At 42.7% G+C, this 18078-nt stretch overlaps 1 protein-coding gene and 1 long non-coding RNA gene across 9 annotated transcripts in view; one reads left to right on the top strand and one right to left on the bottom strand.

Moving 5' to 3' along the window:
• The window catches only part of LOC143148220 (rho guanine nucleotide exchange factor 10), a 53541-nt gene that overhangs the window by 7413 nt on the left and 28050 nt on the right, over nucleotides 1-18078 (bottom strand). For 4 of the 8 annotated variants that reach the window (XM_076314298.1, XM_076314299.1, XM_076314300.1 and 1 more), the window contains 4 exons: nucleotides 1967-2180; nucleotides 1295-1532; nucleotides 429-614; nucleotides 43-339 (listed from right to left, as the gene is read on the bottom strand). In XM_076314298.1, the coding sequence (XP_076170413.1) occupies nucleotides 43-339; nucleotides 429-614; nucleotides 1295-1532; nucleotides 1967-2180 (935 nt within the window). Of the gene's footprint in view, nucleotides 1-42; nucleotides 340-428; nucleotides 615-1294; nucleotides 1533-1966; nucleotides 2181-7680; nucleotides 10012-10821; nucleotides 11595-18078 lie in introns of those variants that run through there. The other 4 variants (XM_076314303.1, XM_076314302.1, XM_076314305.1 and 1 more) reach the window with 4 other exon arrangements.
• On the top strand, nucleotides 6821-7384 carry LOC143148228 (uncharacterized). Its single transcript, XR_012992436.1, has 2 exons — nucleotides 6821-6948; nucleotides 7027-7384. It is a non-coding gene; the product is annotated as an uncharacterized LOC143148228 (long non-coding RNA).

The raw sequence follows: 18078 nt of genomic DNA, 5'->3' as shown, positions 1-18078 counted from the left end.
AGAATACGCCATCCACATAACCGGAAACGTTGTTCGGTCTACCTTGAAAAAGTCGGCAAGCGCGGTCTTTCGTTTCGACTCCTGTTTAGCCAAGTCCATGGCTACCGAAAAATTATTTATAAAGCCGCTGTAAATGTCGAGAACGATGGCTTTGCTGAAGCTGGCCACGAACACGTCCCCCAGCTTCTCGTTTTTATCCCAAGAACGCACGCATTCCCCCAACGCGATTCTAAATATCTCGTGGCATTGCAGTATCTCCGGCAATCTATGAAACAACGTCGCTATTTTCGCCTGGCTCAGTATGGGCGGCGAGGATTCCTCCAATGGTGTCTTGTAATCCTGAAACGGAAGGGTGTATTTTTAAACGGAAAAACACTGGATTCCGCGAAACGTCGGTGAACGGCATACGCAAAGTCGATTACACGTACGTTCACTAGCCTGTGTAACGTTGACATGTAACTGTTCTCAGAGTGTACTATAGCAGCTACTATGTGTCGACGTTTCAACTGCTGCGGGGTTAAATTCGGCGGTGTCGGTGGTAGAGCAGGCGGAGTCTGTCTGCGTTGTTGCATGCACTGGAACTGCACCATCGCACTACTGTTCTCCTCTTCAATCTGAAGCAGATTTTTACATCGTGTTTAAATATACAGATATTCGTTTCGTACGGGGTGCGTCGAACGATTGAGACATTGGTTGCGAAAACAACTTAACCAAAGTTAATCGTGCAGATTTCGTTCTAATCGTATTCTTCGATCGCTTATACGTAAATACACGCTATCATTAAAACTGTGATTTAATTCTAAATCAACTAGAAGTTATTTAAACATCTTTTAAGCATAGTAACACGTGAACAATGAATTGTCAGAGAGCTACGCAAGTGGCGGTGGTAGATTCATTCGGACCCCAACATAAACATATATTACGCTTTATTTCATTTTATTAAATTTCTAACCACCTTATTAATTGTACGTTACTGTTCTTCGCTTCTGAATGTATCACTTGCATTATTTTGTTTTTAGGTTACTATTATTATCTATATTTCGAAGACGAATCAAAACTCAGGGGTTCCAAAGAACTTGGTTGAGATTGACTATATCGCTGTTTCTTTCATCGAGAAGTTTACGACTACTCGATTAGGTCCAAATAATTCCGGCTAGAAAAATACACACGCCAGAGGGCGCTACGGTCACGAAAGAGGTTAACCCGAACCCGGTTCGAAAAATGAGGTTCCAGTACGCGATTCTTCCTTATCGGTTAAGAAATAAGGATTCCAGCGATCCTTTGACATGATTACTTCGCAAAGCTGCGGCATCTGAGGCGCCTTGATCGGGCTCGTGAGAGACACCGTGTCCGAAGAATCCACATCGTATTGCTGTGTCGATCCTCGCCGAATGCTGAACCATCTCGAGAGTCTTCCATGGTTTCCAGGCGAGTCCAACGGATCGGTATTGTTCATACGTATATTCTGCGACCTCCACTTGTCGCAGAGCGTCCTCGCCTTGTGCAACGTGTTCCTCAATTGGCAATTACTTCTGCAACGAATTAACAATAATCGTTATACCGAAGAAGACCTAAATCTCATGGTCGAGAATGTTGTGTAATACATATACACTCGCATCGATCGACAAACGTATCCCCTTTACCCAAGAATGATCGAATATCCATGGAACGATTTAACGATTCGATTTAATTATTATATTTTTATTCAACGATTCAACTATCCATGTAAACTGTGCACTGTGAAATATTTAAAATATTCGAGAGGACACCACACAGCGACATCCAGAATCTTCTTTACCGTTTAAACAACGAATACTTAATTTTTAATTACCAAATAATTAAATAATAAATTGTTACTGTTAGGCAGCTCTTTTCTCCAAACTAATCCAATTATCGTTGTTTACCAAAGGTCGAGGTGTGACTAAAAAAAAAACAAGTATTTATCTTTGATACTTTTGACGCTTACTTAATACTGATATTACTCTTCTCGCTTTCGTCGTCCGAGGAGAGGTCATGGTCCGACGCGGAGCACCAGGAATCCTCGCTTCTGGCTGACTGCGTCGAGGTGTTGGACCTGGTCGCTTCCAGGGAAGGGTGGTGCTGTCTGTGCGTTTGGCCGACAGTTTCCATTTTCGTCGGTCCTACGTCATCCCATGATCTGCACCTTGAACGTGGTTCATCTGAAACGAAGCGACACGCGCTATTTTGAAATGTAACCACGACACGCGAGTGTCGCGATGGAACTGGCGATGCTGAAATAACACTTATGCCCGTTTCTGGTGTATACACACGTTCGTCGAGAACTTTTTCAAATTTCGAAACTCGATAACTCGATTCAAGTCTCGCGTAACTTCAGTTCGGAAAATTTAATTTAAACATTTTATTCACTTTTCATTCTTAACTAATCGTGAATACTTTTCACCGTTTTAGAACGACCAAAGTGGTGGAAAACGTACCGAATAAATATTCAATGGGGATGAAACAAATCATCGGAAGTTTTCAGGATTCGTGTTTAATTTTTTGAATTTGATTCGCTCGTCGGAACGATTGGACGCGCCCTCTTGTAAGTTTATCGGCCAATAGACGATGTGTAAAAATTCTGATCGATAGAACCTACATTCCTTCCGGGAGAAATTTTCTCAGCTTCGTACAGTACAATATCGAATAATCTATTGTTACAAGATTATAGTGACCGAGATCGAGCCAGTGCGGTGTACAAACAAATTTCAATTGCTTTTTGCGCGCCAAGGATTTAATATATATATAAAAAAAATATAAATATATATATATATATATATGTATCTATACACTTTGTAATTATATACGAAAAGAAAAAGAATGTGCAAAATCGTCCGATAAAAATTTATAAATTGCAGATACAAAGCCACTGAATTTTGTTTGTACGATATTTCAATAATCGAAGCAGATCGTGAGAGTAATATAATAGAACGTTACGAACGAAACTTACAACGTATTACGGTAAGAATATAATTTAAAAAATAAACTGGTACAGGTTTTGTAAGCTAAACAACCTCCCCGAGATCAACCTATTACCATACGCCTTATGACTAATTATATTTGTGTTAAACGCGTGACAACAGTCTCTATTTATACAACGTGTGTCAATCGGTTTAAGATTCGATCATCATCCTTTTCTTTTTTTCGAAAGTCGACGACAATCATGGTCAAACGTTCACGTCCCGGCATCGAAACACTCTTGCGTGTATACAGGTTATCTGTCGAGATATTTTTTATTTTCTACGAAAGTTCAGCGACGATCAAATGCGCAACGGTGAAAATTATGCGTCTTCGAGATCGTTTCGCAACGTTGGCGTTTCTCGAAGCTCGCGAACGTCATCGTATAATCGATTTCGCAATGAAAAGTGTTTCCTACTTGATGCTTCCTTCGTGCATATTCGTATTACATTCTCGTCCGTTTCGCGGAGACACAAATATATTAGAGGTTGTTCGAAAAGTCATTTCGTTTTTTTTTTTTTTTGGTGAAAATGAAACACGATTCTTTTAGAGTGTATATATATTTTATTGAATTATATATTCTCCATTTTGGAAAACAAAATGACTTTCCGAACAACTTAATATTTGGAATTTTCAAAGTACCAAACAATTTTCAAACGATCAAGATCGAATATTAATTGTTTTAATTAATATTCGCGGAGAAATGTATATTTGCAACTTTTGAGATATCGAACGATTTTCAATACTCGACCTTGTGTCCGAATCGTAGCTATTTTCGTGCCGTGATAATTTCTCAACCAATTTGATTTACTATTAGGTTGTCCAATAAGTTAGAGTGGTCGTCATTTCACAATAAAATTCTTCCGATAACAATAATTACCTGTACTGTATTATATATCATAACTTTCGTTTTCCCGTATCAGAATTGTTCTGGAAATATTTATTTCGCGTCAAGAACGGAATAGCTTCGAAATAAAGAACTATTTCGAGCAATTAAAAATGAATGTCCAAAAAAAAAGAAAAAAAAAAACATCTACAGTGATGTGTAAGTGGCTTAAAAAGTCGTTCGAAAATTTTCAGAGCGTTAAGAAGAATAAACAATAGTTTACGAGGAGAATACACAGTAGATTAAACGTTATTCAGTATTTTCGTGGAAATAAAAATCCTACGTTGGAGATCGTATGGATTTATTGGATAAGCAGATAATTTAATTCGATTCTTTGTTATGGTTAAAATAGTTTGAACGTCCGAACGTACCAGGAATCGCGTTCGAGAGTCCTTGCGCGGACGAAAAGGACAAGCCGTGTTTACGTCGGCGTCGTCCGAACGCGCCGCGTACGCAAAAACGTTCACGCGCCGTTTATAAATGTGGGAAAGAGCCTACGAAAGACAGAACAAACTCGCGTTAACCAGATAGTCACCCTGATGTTAACGCCCAAGTAACTTGAGCGCGGCACGCACACCGGAAGGTCCAATAAAACCGACAAACGCGTAGAACCTGCCACTTCCGCACGAGGGACCGGCAGCATCGTGGCGTTGTTAATTCCAAGAGAAAGGATCCTAAGTTCAAGTTCAAAGGACATCGGTGTCTCATTGCAAAACCCCACCACTAATTACAGTTGTTCCTAAACTCGTAACGATTAGTTTTTTTTTGTATATAAAAAAATTACGAATACGATGCGAATCTAAGAAAATGTTTTTTTTTACGAAAAGGGAAATTTATGCGTATTTCAGTCTGTGGGTAACGAATAAAGATATTGGATAAAATTTGTGGATCAAAAAACTTGTTTTCGAGTCATTGAAATTGTTTACGTTACTTAAACTATTGGAATATTTTTAGTAAATGTCTTGCTATCGGCCACGACTCGGGACTGAGGGGTGTTCCAGGAATCGAGCATTGTTATTTATCTCCGACTTGCTGGTCTCTGCGTACAGGGACGGGTGTAGAAAATAGTAAGAACGAGCGAGATACAGTTAAACAGGGGAAGGGGGATAAGAACGCGACAGTTAGAGAGGCGCCACTGAACCCAAACAACTCGATCGTCAATCGTATATGAATTACATTCCCGTGGCAAATGCAAACGATGTCGAATTGAAGTAATATTTAATCCTCCGTAGAACACGTGTTTGAAGTAACACCGATCGGACTTAAAATTTACATGTAAAATTTAAATTTAAAACCAATAACTCGTCCAAATAAATATTATTCATTTATACGGTTCATTGACCGGTGAAAATATTCAGTACAGCGTATGAAATTAAAAGAGCCGTGGACTTTGTAAGCAGTGGCCAGTTTCGAAAATTAGACAGTTTGAAAAATATTTTTTGCAAAACACGCAAAGCGGTTCTGGCGTGTATTGAGATCAGTTGACTCGAGACAGGTAAAAAGAACGTTTCAGTGGATACCACTTAATCGAAGAAAAAAAGGATACTTTGGATCATGGAATATATAATTGTAGATAACACTAGAAGAAAATCTGGAAGACGCGCTAACATAAAAGGGTGGATGTTAAGTGTAGGAAAGCTACTACAATACTGTAGATATATATTATGCAAATGCAACAGTTCCCAATGAGGATGTTGCAGGTTTAACGTTTAACTGCTGACATACACTGTCCGTCGGAAATTAAAGTTTAACTATAGCAATTTATGAGAAAGAATCTGTTCAATTCTTATTGCTGCTATTTTATTGAGCTGAAATTGATACAAACTCAAATGAACGCTATGCTGAGCACAGTATATGCAGCGGCGCTATGATGGAGTACACGAAGTGTACCAGCCCGCTTGCAATATAAATAACCTGACAACTTCTTACGTTCCGAAAATCCAACGAATTTTCTGCAAGACGTTTCGCGTGAGTGAACGCATTCACGGAATCACGGAATCACGAGAAGAGCGTGAAATATATCGCGTTCGTCGCGCCACTTCGTATAAGCAGCGTGGAAAAATATACAAGTGAAACAAGGAAGTACCCCACGCCGAGACCCAGTCTTTGAAACGGCCAATTTCACGTGCATTTTCCAGCAGTGATAATTTAATGATCGTGTTACTATCTACGCTAACGGTGTCAGGCTATTTATGGTACGAATAATTTGACACGAATGGTCTTCATTATATAATATTGTAAAACCGGGTCGAACCATTTTATATCATTAACTTGTACCGTTGCGAAGAGTACATTTCCAATCCGAGGGATGTTTGTTTATTTTTCTTGGTTCTATCCGAGTGCATCGAAAATTCACAAACATACGATCCCGAGGGAAATGATTATTTTTCTGTTGCAACGCGATATCGATCAATGCCTAGACCAAAAACTAAACGCAATGCGTTATTTTAGAATTTCGTGTGCACTTGTACGAGTATGTACGACGATCCTAAAGCGTTGTAAACAAATTTACAGACGTATTTTGGGTTTCACAACAGTTACAATAAATTTGAATAATTTGATAACCTCAACTTTGGGATAAACTTAATCTTCGAGGGAAAGCCAACGAAAAAGAAGTACGAACGAACATTGTGAGGCTTCTGCGAATTGCATGCGATCGACCGTGTTATGCATGTATGCAACGATTATTTATCGCTCCCTAGAAAGCGGCATGACCAACGCAGTGACTGCGGGCACTGATATTCAATCAACGTTTCGTCCATTAAGCTGGTACTCGACGTGCATTTCGTGCATAATCAATTGAAACTGAGGCATTCGTAAGATATATGCCAGTAATAGTAACAACGTCGACAACGTCGAAGATGTTACAGCATTGAATTCGTTAGAAGAACTATGATATTACAAATACGTGTTGTATCGCCGAGCTTCACATCGTTTCACGAAATTTAGGTTAGAACCGCGCGAAATATTCGTTTAACCTTTCACGACAGTGCTGTTCGCGGGTAAAAACTGTACTGTGGTAAAAAAAAAAGTGAGAGTGGGACGTCCTAAGCCACGGTGCTTATGGCGGACCGTGCTGCTTTATGGTAAGAAAGTGGTTTTCTGCCGATAATAAATCCGTACGCATTTTTCTTTACCGCCACGTTCCGTTACGTTATGTTCAGTACCATCGTTGATTGGCGCAAAACACATCAGGGTTGCACAGTCGATACCAGATGCACGTGTCAGTGTTTTTTTTTACCGGTATTCCAGGAACCTTGGATCTGTATCTTAATGGAATTAGCCACTGGACATTCGTCACGTTGCGCTGTTACATAATTCCTCGTGCATAATCCGTCGGAGCGTGTGCAAGCTTCGTCAAACATTTGACACTTTTAGCCTGACATGAATACTGCACGAGATCGATCTCGATTATTCGATAGAGGAGATCGCACTTTACCGAATCGAAGGAATATCGAAGAATAAACGCGTAGTGTCACGTCCAAGTTATTCGAAATTTCGACCGTCTCCTCTACAATTCACGTTCGCCTTGCACTCACGATCGTATTGTTATGCGATAAAACAGGAATTTAAGTTTTTTCGCGTGCTCGATAAGACCGTTCTTAAACTAATCTTCATACGGTTATAACCGAGCGTGTTAAACGTTCCGACATTTGCCAGAAGGTTATTAAAAATCCAGCTCATAGGACAATGACGCGACTTCGAAAAATATATCGACGGATGCATACATATGCGAGGTTTTACGACGCTGCGTTGCGTCATTTTTCCGTAAATGGTGCAGACGAGAATAGGTAAAGTAGTGTCGCGTTACAACTTACTTCGAACGGGTGCTTGGATTTGATGTTTCGCTTCTTTTTTTTTTTAGACTAATGTTTTCAAACGTTCGCATCCACCACATTGAATCTCAGTCACCTCGAGGCCGGTTGAGAAGAATAAAAATCTCGTATCAATGTAGACAGAGATACCAACCCCGAAACGACGATTTATCGACGCTTCTGTGCGCGCAGCTGCGTCGTCGATTTATGTTTTTTTTTTCTTCTTTTTACTTCTTCGAGGCAATAAAGAAGTCTATATATTCCAAAAGCACGCGATAACACAATACTTTCGAGAAACATAACCGTACCGTTCGCGATTCTCCAAACAAAATATTCGATGAATTAACCTATAAGTTACGACACCAATTTCGTTCGAACGAACGCGACAAGTGAATCAAAATCTGAATCCACGTTTATCGAGTGAATGGAACAACAGTTCAAATGCAGAGATTATATCAACCCGGACAGTCAACCAAAGAAGGTTAAATGTTCAAGGATGAAAACATCATAGACGAAAAGGACGCGATCTTCGCGTCGTATCCTTTATTCTCGCAAACCGGAAACCACCACGAACGACACATAACGCATTCAGAATGCTCGCTCGACACGTCAGTTTGGCCTCGAGGCTGACGCGCGGTTGCCTCTAGAACTCAGGTATCTCGCGCGAGCTGAAAATAAGAGACGAACGCTATAAACACAAGATTTCTGTATTCACGGGAACACACAGTCACGATTTTCCATTTTTGCGAAACACGTAATTTTGTCGGTCCGAGTAACGTGAAATTCTACGAAAAATTAATCACCTAAATTCTACGTATTTCCGTTCTTCGAGTTTACTAAATTTACTAAATTTTTTCAATGTTCTTTCTTTTCACTTTTTTTTTCTTTCGCGATCGCTCGTTCTCCTTGAAGCCTCCTTGGCGCCTATGCGTTTTCTCTCGAGATTGAAACGTCTCGGTGATAATTCAAGTTTACAGACCCTCGGAGACGACGATAAGGTCGTTACGAAACTGTGAGTTCTCGTTCGGTTTATCACCGCAACGTTTTGTCGTAACATTTATCAATCCTTCGGTGAAACGGGAGAAACAATGCATCGATGCTCTTTGAACGGGGCTTCGAGGAATGAAAAACGACGACTCGTAGATCCGGACCTTAAAGGATAAATCATCAACCGCCACCATTGGCAGACTTGGTCATTACTGTCTTCGGAGATAAACACGACCGGTCGAGACACCCCTTCTGCTTCGTGCGTTTACTCGTGCGCAGGAAGTCGATTATCGCGCCGCCATGCATCGCGTACGGTTATCAAGAAAATCATGTTCAATAATGCGAAGAACGGCCGCTAGGGTGTCTTTAAAATGTGCTTAATTTTATTTATGGTCACGAATAAATTCCCCGTGCACCGGGGACATTTTACACAGAACTGATTAATTATTACGATAGAAAAGGGACATGAATCATTTCGATGACAGTTACGAGAGGTCTATTGGGTCATGAAATCACTGGATGTAAATATACGGTTTCCTCGCTTCCAGATAATAACGGAGACACCGCATTACGATGACAAAAGAATCACGAATTTTATCGTCGGACTTTTTCCTTTTCTTCTTTATTTCTCGGATCCTTCGTTGATCTATTTTTTTTTCTTACGTTGTGTCGTTCGGTTTTATTTTTAATTGTCTGCATTTATTTGTGCGATAACCTTGAGGTTAGGTTCGAAAGCAGTCTCTGGCTGTGCCATTGTGCAAAGTTATTCCATGTATGACAATAGACGTACATTGTACCTACGTGTACGATTGTTAATAGTAATAACCAATTTAGATTTGTCTCTTATTAGTTCGCGTCTCGACGGCCTACCACTAATTTTATCGGTTCGGACCTCGCCGCGTGCGTTCTTCTATTAACAATTTTTGCATTATATAAATAAACGAGTTCTCGTTTCCACGATTCAACGGACCCTTCGAATTATTTTTTCTGCGCGGTGTTGCAACGCACGAACTTTCACAAATGAAAATGTTTGGAAACTTATCGTGATCCACCCACGCGCCGAGCCACACACACACACATACACACGAGCGAACGGAGTACAAACGGAGTATCGACTAGCGCGTGCATAGAGACGAAAGCACGTGTACTCTTTTACATGGAAAAATATTCGTGGAATTTCTCTCTCTCCCTCTCTCTCTCTTTTTTCTTTTTTTTTTAACTAATTCGAGTATTTCCGCGACACACGATGCGCGAGAGAAACTCGTGAGTGTGTAAACTCTCCGCTTATTCATCCGAGTACGTGCCACAAAGTGCTCTTGAGGTCAGCGTTTGAAGGTCCAAGAATCTCTATAAAGAGCAAAGAGAATTTCCGTTGTATCGCGAGAAAATTGTAATTTCGCACGCGTGCATTTTGTTTCTTTCTCCCCGATAAAATAAGATCAACGTTCGAACGAAATTTACGGGATAACGTCTTCATTGTTCGAGAAGGGGGGGAAAATGTGAAATATTGCATCCTGTACGGAGAAACGTTGGTGGACATCGATGTCTATATGGACATCGATTTTCTCCATTCCGAAGCTCCGCTGCGTGTTTCGTTCTATTTTGTATTCCACGGAATTGAGATCGAATAAATATAACTGTTCGGTTTAATACGACACGAATAATACTAGTGGTCCGTTCCCTTTTCTATCGGGTTACCCACTCGTCCCTTTTTCACGAGCAAATATATGGGGAAACGAACGTTCAATTGTGTCCACAATTCCACGTCGTTGGAGCGCAAAACTTTATAAAATGTAACAAGAAACTCTATCGTGGTAACATGTACGTTACCCCTCGCGATTGTAATTACTCTTTTTTCCACCCTCTCAGCAACGATCCTTTTATCGGACAATTCTGCAGGGCGAAACAGGAGTCTGTGTTGTTGGATGGTAAATAAAATTTACGCGCTAACGCAACAAATGTTTTTTAGCAAGTAAATTTACTCCGTTTATTCGCAAGGGGAGAAAAATTCAATAGAAAAAAGAAAAAACAACGTCTTCCTCGTAAACGTGTTACCGTTCCGTAGAATTTTAAACAATTTCGGGGCTTGTTTCTTTTGTTCAATTTCGAATAGATCCGAGAAATCTTAAAACGTATTGCGAATAAAATCCAACGTACCGCTCGCGCGAACTCGTTCGACACACCGAGGGTGATTAATTCGATTCGGTGGGACTAATTCGAGAGAGACACGCAAGAAGCGCGTCCAATGCGCACCCACTTGGCCGCGTACCTCTCCGCACGCTGGGAAACGAGTCCGTAATGTTTTCAACTTTGCTACATTGTAAGCCTCGGGTACTCGTACTGACCGGTCCGGCGGTGCTGTTCGGAGAAACACACAGCCGAAGATCTCGAGGGGGAACTGATCCTCGCACTGATCACAACAAACACGAGAAACTTCGCAGTTCCCTCGCCGTCACTGGCTACGGCGCTAATTCCAGTTTCTTTTCAACGTCGGAACAAGTACGCGCGTAGACACGTTGCCACGGATTCGTTTCATATCGTTGTTCGTGCACGACGAATCGCGGTATTTCTTTGAAGCATCGACGAACGCGCAACACCGACGACACTGGTCCGCAAAACGGTCCACGATTCTCGACGATGGCGCGCGCAACAGCGCGATTCGAATGTAAACACGGTGAATTCGGAGAAACGAGAAACGCGACCGCCGAGCTGGAGCACACGATCGACACTATTCGTCCGCGAGCCGCGTCGCTCATTCTCTGTAGCAGTCCCGACCCACGCGTTCTCTCTCGCGGAAGAGAGACAGCGGAACGAGGCTTGTCTCCCGTGATGCACGCGATAGCGCGGGCGCATGCGTTTCACGCGTCTCCCCGCGTGTGTAAGTGCCTGTAAAGTAACGATGCGACCACTCTGTGCGCGTACCTTCGATTACTCCAACGACAGGGTGGAAATGAATCTTTAACGATCCCCCCGACGCCAACGGCCGAGGGGAAGGGAAAATACTGCGCTCTCTTATCGGTTTAACGTTTCTCTCTCGCATTGTTCTCTCGTTTCGAACTTTATTTCATCCTCGGCACGTCAATGTCGAGATCGATCACGGTACTCGTATCTAAGCAACGACGAAGACGACGCGTAACGGTTACATCTGTACGGAGCTTTTCACCGGGCACGTGTTCACCTTGCGTTCCGTGTACGATCGATGGTCTTTATGCTCGAAAGGGGGTATTATAGGAGACGCGTTATCGGTGGCACGTGTTTCTTTTCGCTTTGCAACACCGCGATTTAGCCGCTGACCCGACGTCAGAGTTGAAAGCCGTTAAATTGTAAAACTACAATACAGAAAAATGAAACAGTATTGTTTTATCGGTCGATAGGATTAATCCGTTACAGATTATAAATTACACGAATTATAGTTATGGAACGAATTACCGTGGATCACTGTAGCCGATTGGTTCGAAGTAACAGGCAAACGATTTAGAGCGACGGTGTAGGACTACTGATTTACCAACAGTCGCGTGTGTCACGTATGGGAGTTAATCCGACTCCGTGGGTCATTGGGGCAAGATACAGTGGCTGTGGACGACTCGAGCGACTGTTCCAACATCGTGGGTCACTCCGACAGGTGGTTCGAAATTATGGTCCGTTCGCGCGAGTTGCGTAGAGATCGCGGTGTATTCGAGCGAGGGAGAACGGTGGGTCATTCGAGCGAGTGAACGCGAATAGTGGGTCGCTCCAACGAGTGGTTCGAAATTATGGACCGTTCGCGCGAATCGTCTGAATATCGTAGGTCACCCGGATGGGTAAAAAAACAATGGCGGGCCATTCGAGCGGGTTTCGCGAGATCGTGGGTCACCCCGACAAATGGTTCGGGAACGTGGATCGTTCGCGCGTGGATCGTGGGTCACTCGGGCGAGTCGAGGAACGGTGGGTCATACGGAGCGAGCGAATGCAAATCGTGGATTGCTCGAGCGAGTTTCGCGAAATCGTGGGCCAGTCTGGCGAGTGAATGCAAATCGTGGATCACTCGAGCGAATCGCGTTAGTGAATATCGCCCGAGCATGGATCATATAGGTGATTCGCTCCGCGAGCGTGAGTCACGGGAGCGATTTTCCACGGTAGGTACACGACGGAACCTGCTACCCGCGGAAGGCGTGGATCATCTACGCGGTCTCTCGCGCGCAGACGCCAACTCGCTCGTACGTACATCACGATCCCGATCCACCGTAAACCCTGGAACGTCCACCGAGAACCTTTGTTCAAACGTGTATCCTCGATACACCTCAAAATTAATCGTGAACCGGTTTCGAAAAAGGAAACACCCTACGCGAAGCGTAATACAAAGCGACTTTTAAGTACATCAAAATCGCGCATGCGCGGCCATCGCTGCCCCGGTCTCTCGTTTATCTTCGCGTGCGTGCACGTGTCGCGACACGTATCCCCGTAGATTCGTATCGGTTCGCGCGTACGGGTAATTTGCACGGGTTACTTGTTACCGACGACGCATCGGGGTGATACGGTCCCGAGTAACGTTTCGTCGCTCGCATTACCGGCCCGTTTCTTCACACTAGGTTTACGGAATACGTCACTTTTCGACGCGTTTTGAACGACGAGGAAAATTACCGAAACCGTTTAACAACATTTCTTCCAACACTTGTACTTTTATTCATTTAACGTGACAAATATAATGTCGAAATTTATTTTCTTCGAAGCTTTCTAATTTTTGAATTCTCTCTACGCGGTATATCTATCGTTTCTCGATACGCGTCAATTTTATTATAACGTGAACCTAGCGTTAATCAGGCGTTACTTGCACAAGTGACGAAAGAAACGTGCCCGAGTTGTCGCACGGAGGAGTTCCTTTACAAATCCTCTACGATCGTTATGATTCGCACGAGCGGAAGGGACTCGGGTTAATTCGAGCGCGTTTAATTTTCCGCGGGAACAGTTTACAGAAAACCGGTGGCCATTGTTCTGTTTCGATCGGGGTACTTTTCCTTCCAGTTCACGTGCGCTCGGGAGCGTACTGGGTGAATCGTAGATGCATATTTGCCACCGTTCGAACCGCGAAGAATTTCCAAGCCGCGGTGGCCAGTGTGGGAACCGTTTGAAACTTTAACACAAACGCCACGGTGGTCTCTCGAGACGCTCCAAAGTAACGATTCTCCAAAACGATTACAAGATGTGAATTCTAATATTAGGTTGTTCGGAAAGTCCAAAATGGAGAATATATAATTTAATAAAATGTTTATACACTCTAAGAAAATCGTTTTTCATTTTCGGCAAAAAAGAAAGAAAAAGAAAACGAAATGACTTTCCGAACAACCTAATAAATTTCATTGTAGAAGTAGTTGGATTTTGACTGGTTGGTAAATATAGCGTTAACGTGTTGATCGTCGCGCGTTCAATGACTCCCGAAAAATCGATCCGTGAGGTCGAACGCACCGTGTGTTGTTTAAAATTTTCGTGCGCGCTGCTCGGGTTACTCCCTCTTTATCGCTCACGATAACATTCGAGGAGCCGTTGCAGCAGGTGCAGGCAGGTCGGGTCCGCGTTGTTTCGTCTTTGATTTAGTCCTCGGTAAACGAAGTCTTTTAAACAAACAGGAAGCGTCGCGCGCAGGTGCGACGATAAGTTTCGCCTACACCCGGTACACCAAACCGTTTCTCTTCTACTTGGAAAAAAATATATAAATTCGTCCTCGAATCCGCGTAAAAATTGTCTACCCACGCGTCCACTAAATCTTAGATAGAACACAAGTATGTACGCGTACAATATGTGGTCTACCGTTAACCGGAAGTTTTATTTTACGTACCAGGTACGTATTCTACGTATACTCCTGCGGTGGAAAGTTTAAAAAATCAATTAGAAAATTTAAGTGATCGAAAGAGAAACATTTATTTCTCTACTATATATGTATTATGTACTATTATTTTTTCTAAATAAACAATCTATTTAATTTTTCAATTTTAATTTATATATATATATATAGAGAGAGAGAGAGAGAGTAATTTTCAAATATATGTATATAGAGATAAATGTTTCTTTTTTTTAATCACTTAAATTTTCTAAATAATTTTTGAATTTTGTACCGTAAAATATATACATATATATGTCATTCCAACGGTACAAAGTTTAAAAATCGTTTAAAAAATTTAAACAATTGAAAAAAAAGAAACATTCGTTTCTGTACATATATGTACGTGAAAATTATACTGTATGTATCATTGTACACATGTACACTTTACGATCAATTTATAACGTAATTCGGTGCTGCTATGCTGCTCGGTCTAAAGGTTAAAGACCATCAATCGGTAAACAGGAGGGAGTCGGGGAAACAAATCCGCGTTATCGGTAAGTCCCGCTGCACGGTGAACCACGTTTTCCGATTCGTTATTTATCCCCGAATGCGTTCACCTAAATAATCGACCCGGCTTCCGTTCGAACGCGTGAGTCGCGTTAACGCTCTTTTGCCCGTAATTGTTACGCGTATCAATGAAGTCACGCGCGGTGCATTCTGCGCGTAACTGTATATGCACGATACGCCGAACAGATGCCCGCGAACTCTATCGCGAGACACATCGGCCGGGCGCACGCCTCGGCCGCGTGCCTAGGTACGTTCTCGAAACCTGCGAGAGACAATTCATGCCAGTCGAACCAGTTAACCGCGCGCCCGTTCCACCGAACCACCTACGTAAACGCGCCTCGCCTACGAGGCCGCATATTATTGTTTCCTTTCTGCGAAAATAGAAGCGGGGACGCATCCCCTTGACTGACTGGGTTCCCTTCAATGCATCGCGGCGTCTGGCCGTAGTGCCGGTTAAATAGGAACGGGCACACACCGTACGGATAATGCATACCGTGCAGGTGCAATGCGGCAATGCACAACAAACTGCAGGTAGACGGCCGTTCTCACAGGGGCCGTACGGTAGCTCCGCAATTTCTACGATGCATCCCACACGCACGCACATACACACACACATACACACCACAGTGTTGTGCACTTTCTCGTTCGCAAGTGCACTTGGTTCCCGTTGCGAGTTCGATTTCGGTAATTCGGCAGGAATAAAAACAATTTCGGGAAATTGTACAAATCGACGAGAAAATTGTAAATATAATATTTATGAACGCGTCGAAGTCCGGGGTAATTGTAAATATTTACAGATGGACGAAAATTCGAGGTAATTGTTAATATCGATCACGAGTAGATCGAGATCACGGATGATTGTAAATAAAATATTTAAGCGCGGATCAAAGTCCGAGGTAATTGTAAATATTTACAGATGGACGAAAGTTCGAGGTAATTGTTAATATCGATTACGAGTAGATCGTAATCATGGATGACTGTAAATAAAATATTTAAGAGCGGATCGAAGTCCGGGGTAATTGTAAATATTTACGCGGGCAATTTCGAGACGATCGTCGCGTTGCTGAACAACGCGTTATGAACGGCAATAAGTGGGGAAAAAGTACGGAGCGAGTCGAGACGAGTACGAGACTACGATTAAAATTGACGAAACATTAAATGAGTCGTGACGATTCGAGGGTGGTGGCGAATCGCAATTAACCGCGAGGGCAATTCAATTAAACGGAGGATATACAATACCGTCCTTGTCTTCCGGAAGAGTCTTGTAATGCGTGTTGCGTCACAGGTGTGTACACGCGTCAAATTGTGTTATACCTACACGTTCAATTAACCACCACGCGTGTTGTTTGTACCAGTGCACCAACAACGTGGCAATTAATTGCTCTACATTTCCGTCGCAAAAGTGTTTTCTTTGCAACGAACCACGATTCTACTTTGCTGTTAAAAAAAAAATTCTCGTTTTGTATTTTATCGAGCACTATTTCAGACGAGTATCGTTTCGCGAGAAGAGACGTTAACATTCGAACGAAACAGGATACGAAAATTGAACTACGAATCGTTTTTGCACTATCGTTCACAACATGTATTTTACGACAGTCTATTGAATTGCGAATGTCGACAAATTCGTTACGTGGTATTCGATTTGCATAATATCAATGGAACATGTGTATATATTGCGTGTCTGTGTGTGCGTGTACGCGCGCACACTCGGGATAAAAAGTATCGTGAGAAGAGGTACTCGTTAAACAAAGCCTGGTATAAAATCAACACGACAGGAGAGAAAAAGAGAGAGAGAGAGAGAGAGAGAGAGAGAGAGAGAGAGAGAGAGAAAGCAGTGTTTCGTGTTCACGGTGTGGGCATTAATTTTAGGGCGCGTCAATTAGTTAAAAGCGACCATATAGGAGAGTGTGGGCCTAATATAAGTCTGGCAACAGCGCAGCACTTGAATGCTCATTGTGAGCGCGTACGTAGCTGTGCCGGAGTCGTGTGAGCGGCTCACGGAGAGGCCAGCTTTTTACAGTGACACACGTGCTCCCCACTAACTTTATTTCTGACGACAGAGTCCACGATTCGAGGAGTCATCGGCACGAGAATACTTCCTTTTTCGCTAGCTGGGAGCCGAATTTAGTGCGACTACGCGCCCGCTTATCCCTGGCCCCTTAATCGTTCGCGTTTAAACACGCATAACTGAGATTAGCCGCGACTGTTCTTCTCTCTCCCCAACGTCGCGCAGCACCAGTTAACTGCAACTTTTGATTTTCAATGGACGCGCGCACACCTCGCGCACAAGTTCCACCATAGGCGGATCTTGAACGCCGAGGTCTTCGGGCCAGTATTACATAACCGATCGATGACCTCGACCCGTTATAAACAATAGTTCGAAGCGCGATTATAAGCTTCTTTTCTCGACCTATGAATTAACGACGGGGATCTTGATCTCCGAACAATGTAACTCACGCTAAACGTTCGGGTACGGGAAATAAATATAATCGCGTATATGTTTAAATGAAAATTAATTCGTATGTTAATTTAAGAACGATATTCAGAAATTTGTGAATCGATACCGTTGGAGGTAAACATGTGATTAGAGCCATTGAACTTTGTTAACGATGTATCCACGGGAGAGAGGAAAAGTTAAACGAAACAGGTTTTAGGAAAATCAGAGTAACTCGCATCCTGCATAATACAGGTTGTATCGAATTACATATATCTGCCGCGCCATTATCGCTACGAATTGCCTTTTGCGGTTACAGACACGCAATGCTTGTCACGGTCAGTGTCCCATTTTTCTCTCGTTACACATGTTCTTTCCTTTTTTTTCTTTTTTCTTTTTTTTTTATTATCATTTTTTGCTCCCTTTTCGCGCGACAACCGTACGTATACATTTACAGCGCGAGTAGATTTTTTTCCCACCTTCGCGCGGACTGCTACGTAACACGACGCGCGCGCGCTCGCACTCGCTTCGAGGAACTATACATATTTCAAGCGTTAGACGTCGGAACGATGACGAAGAACGAAGCTGGTCGAGATACCATTATCTGACCGCGCGA

The sequence above is a fragment of the Ptiloglossa arizonensis genome, chromosome 6 (assembly GCF_051014685.1).
Source record: "Ptiloglossa arizonensis isolate GNS036 chromosome 6, iyPtiAriz1_principal, whole genome shotgun sequence".
Lineage (NCBI taxonomy): Eukaryota > Metazoa > Arthropoda > Insecta > Hymenoptera > Colletidae > Ptiloglossa > Ptiloglossa arizonensis.
The sequence above is the reverse complement of the archived record's forward strand: the minus strand, read 5'-3'. Positions and strand labels throughout refer to the sequence as shown.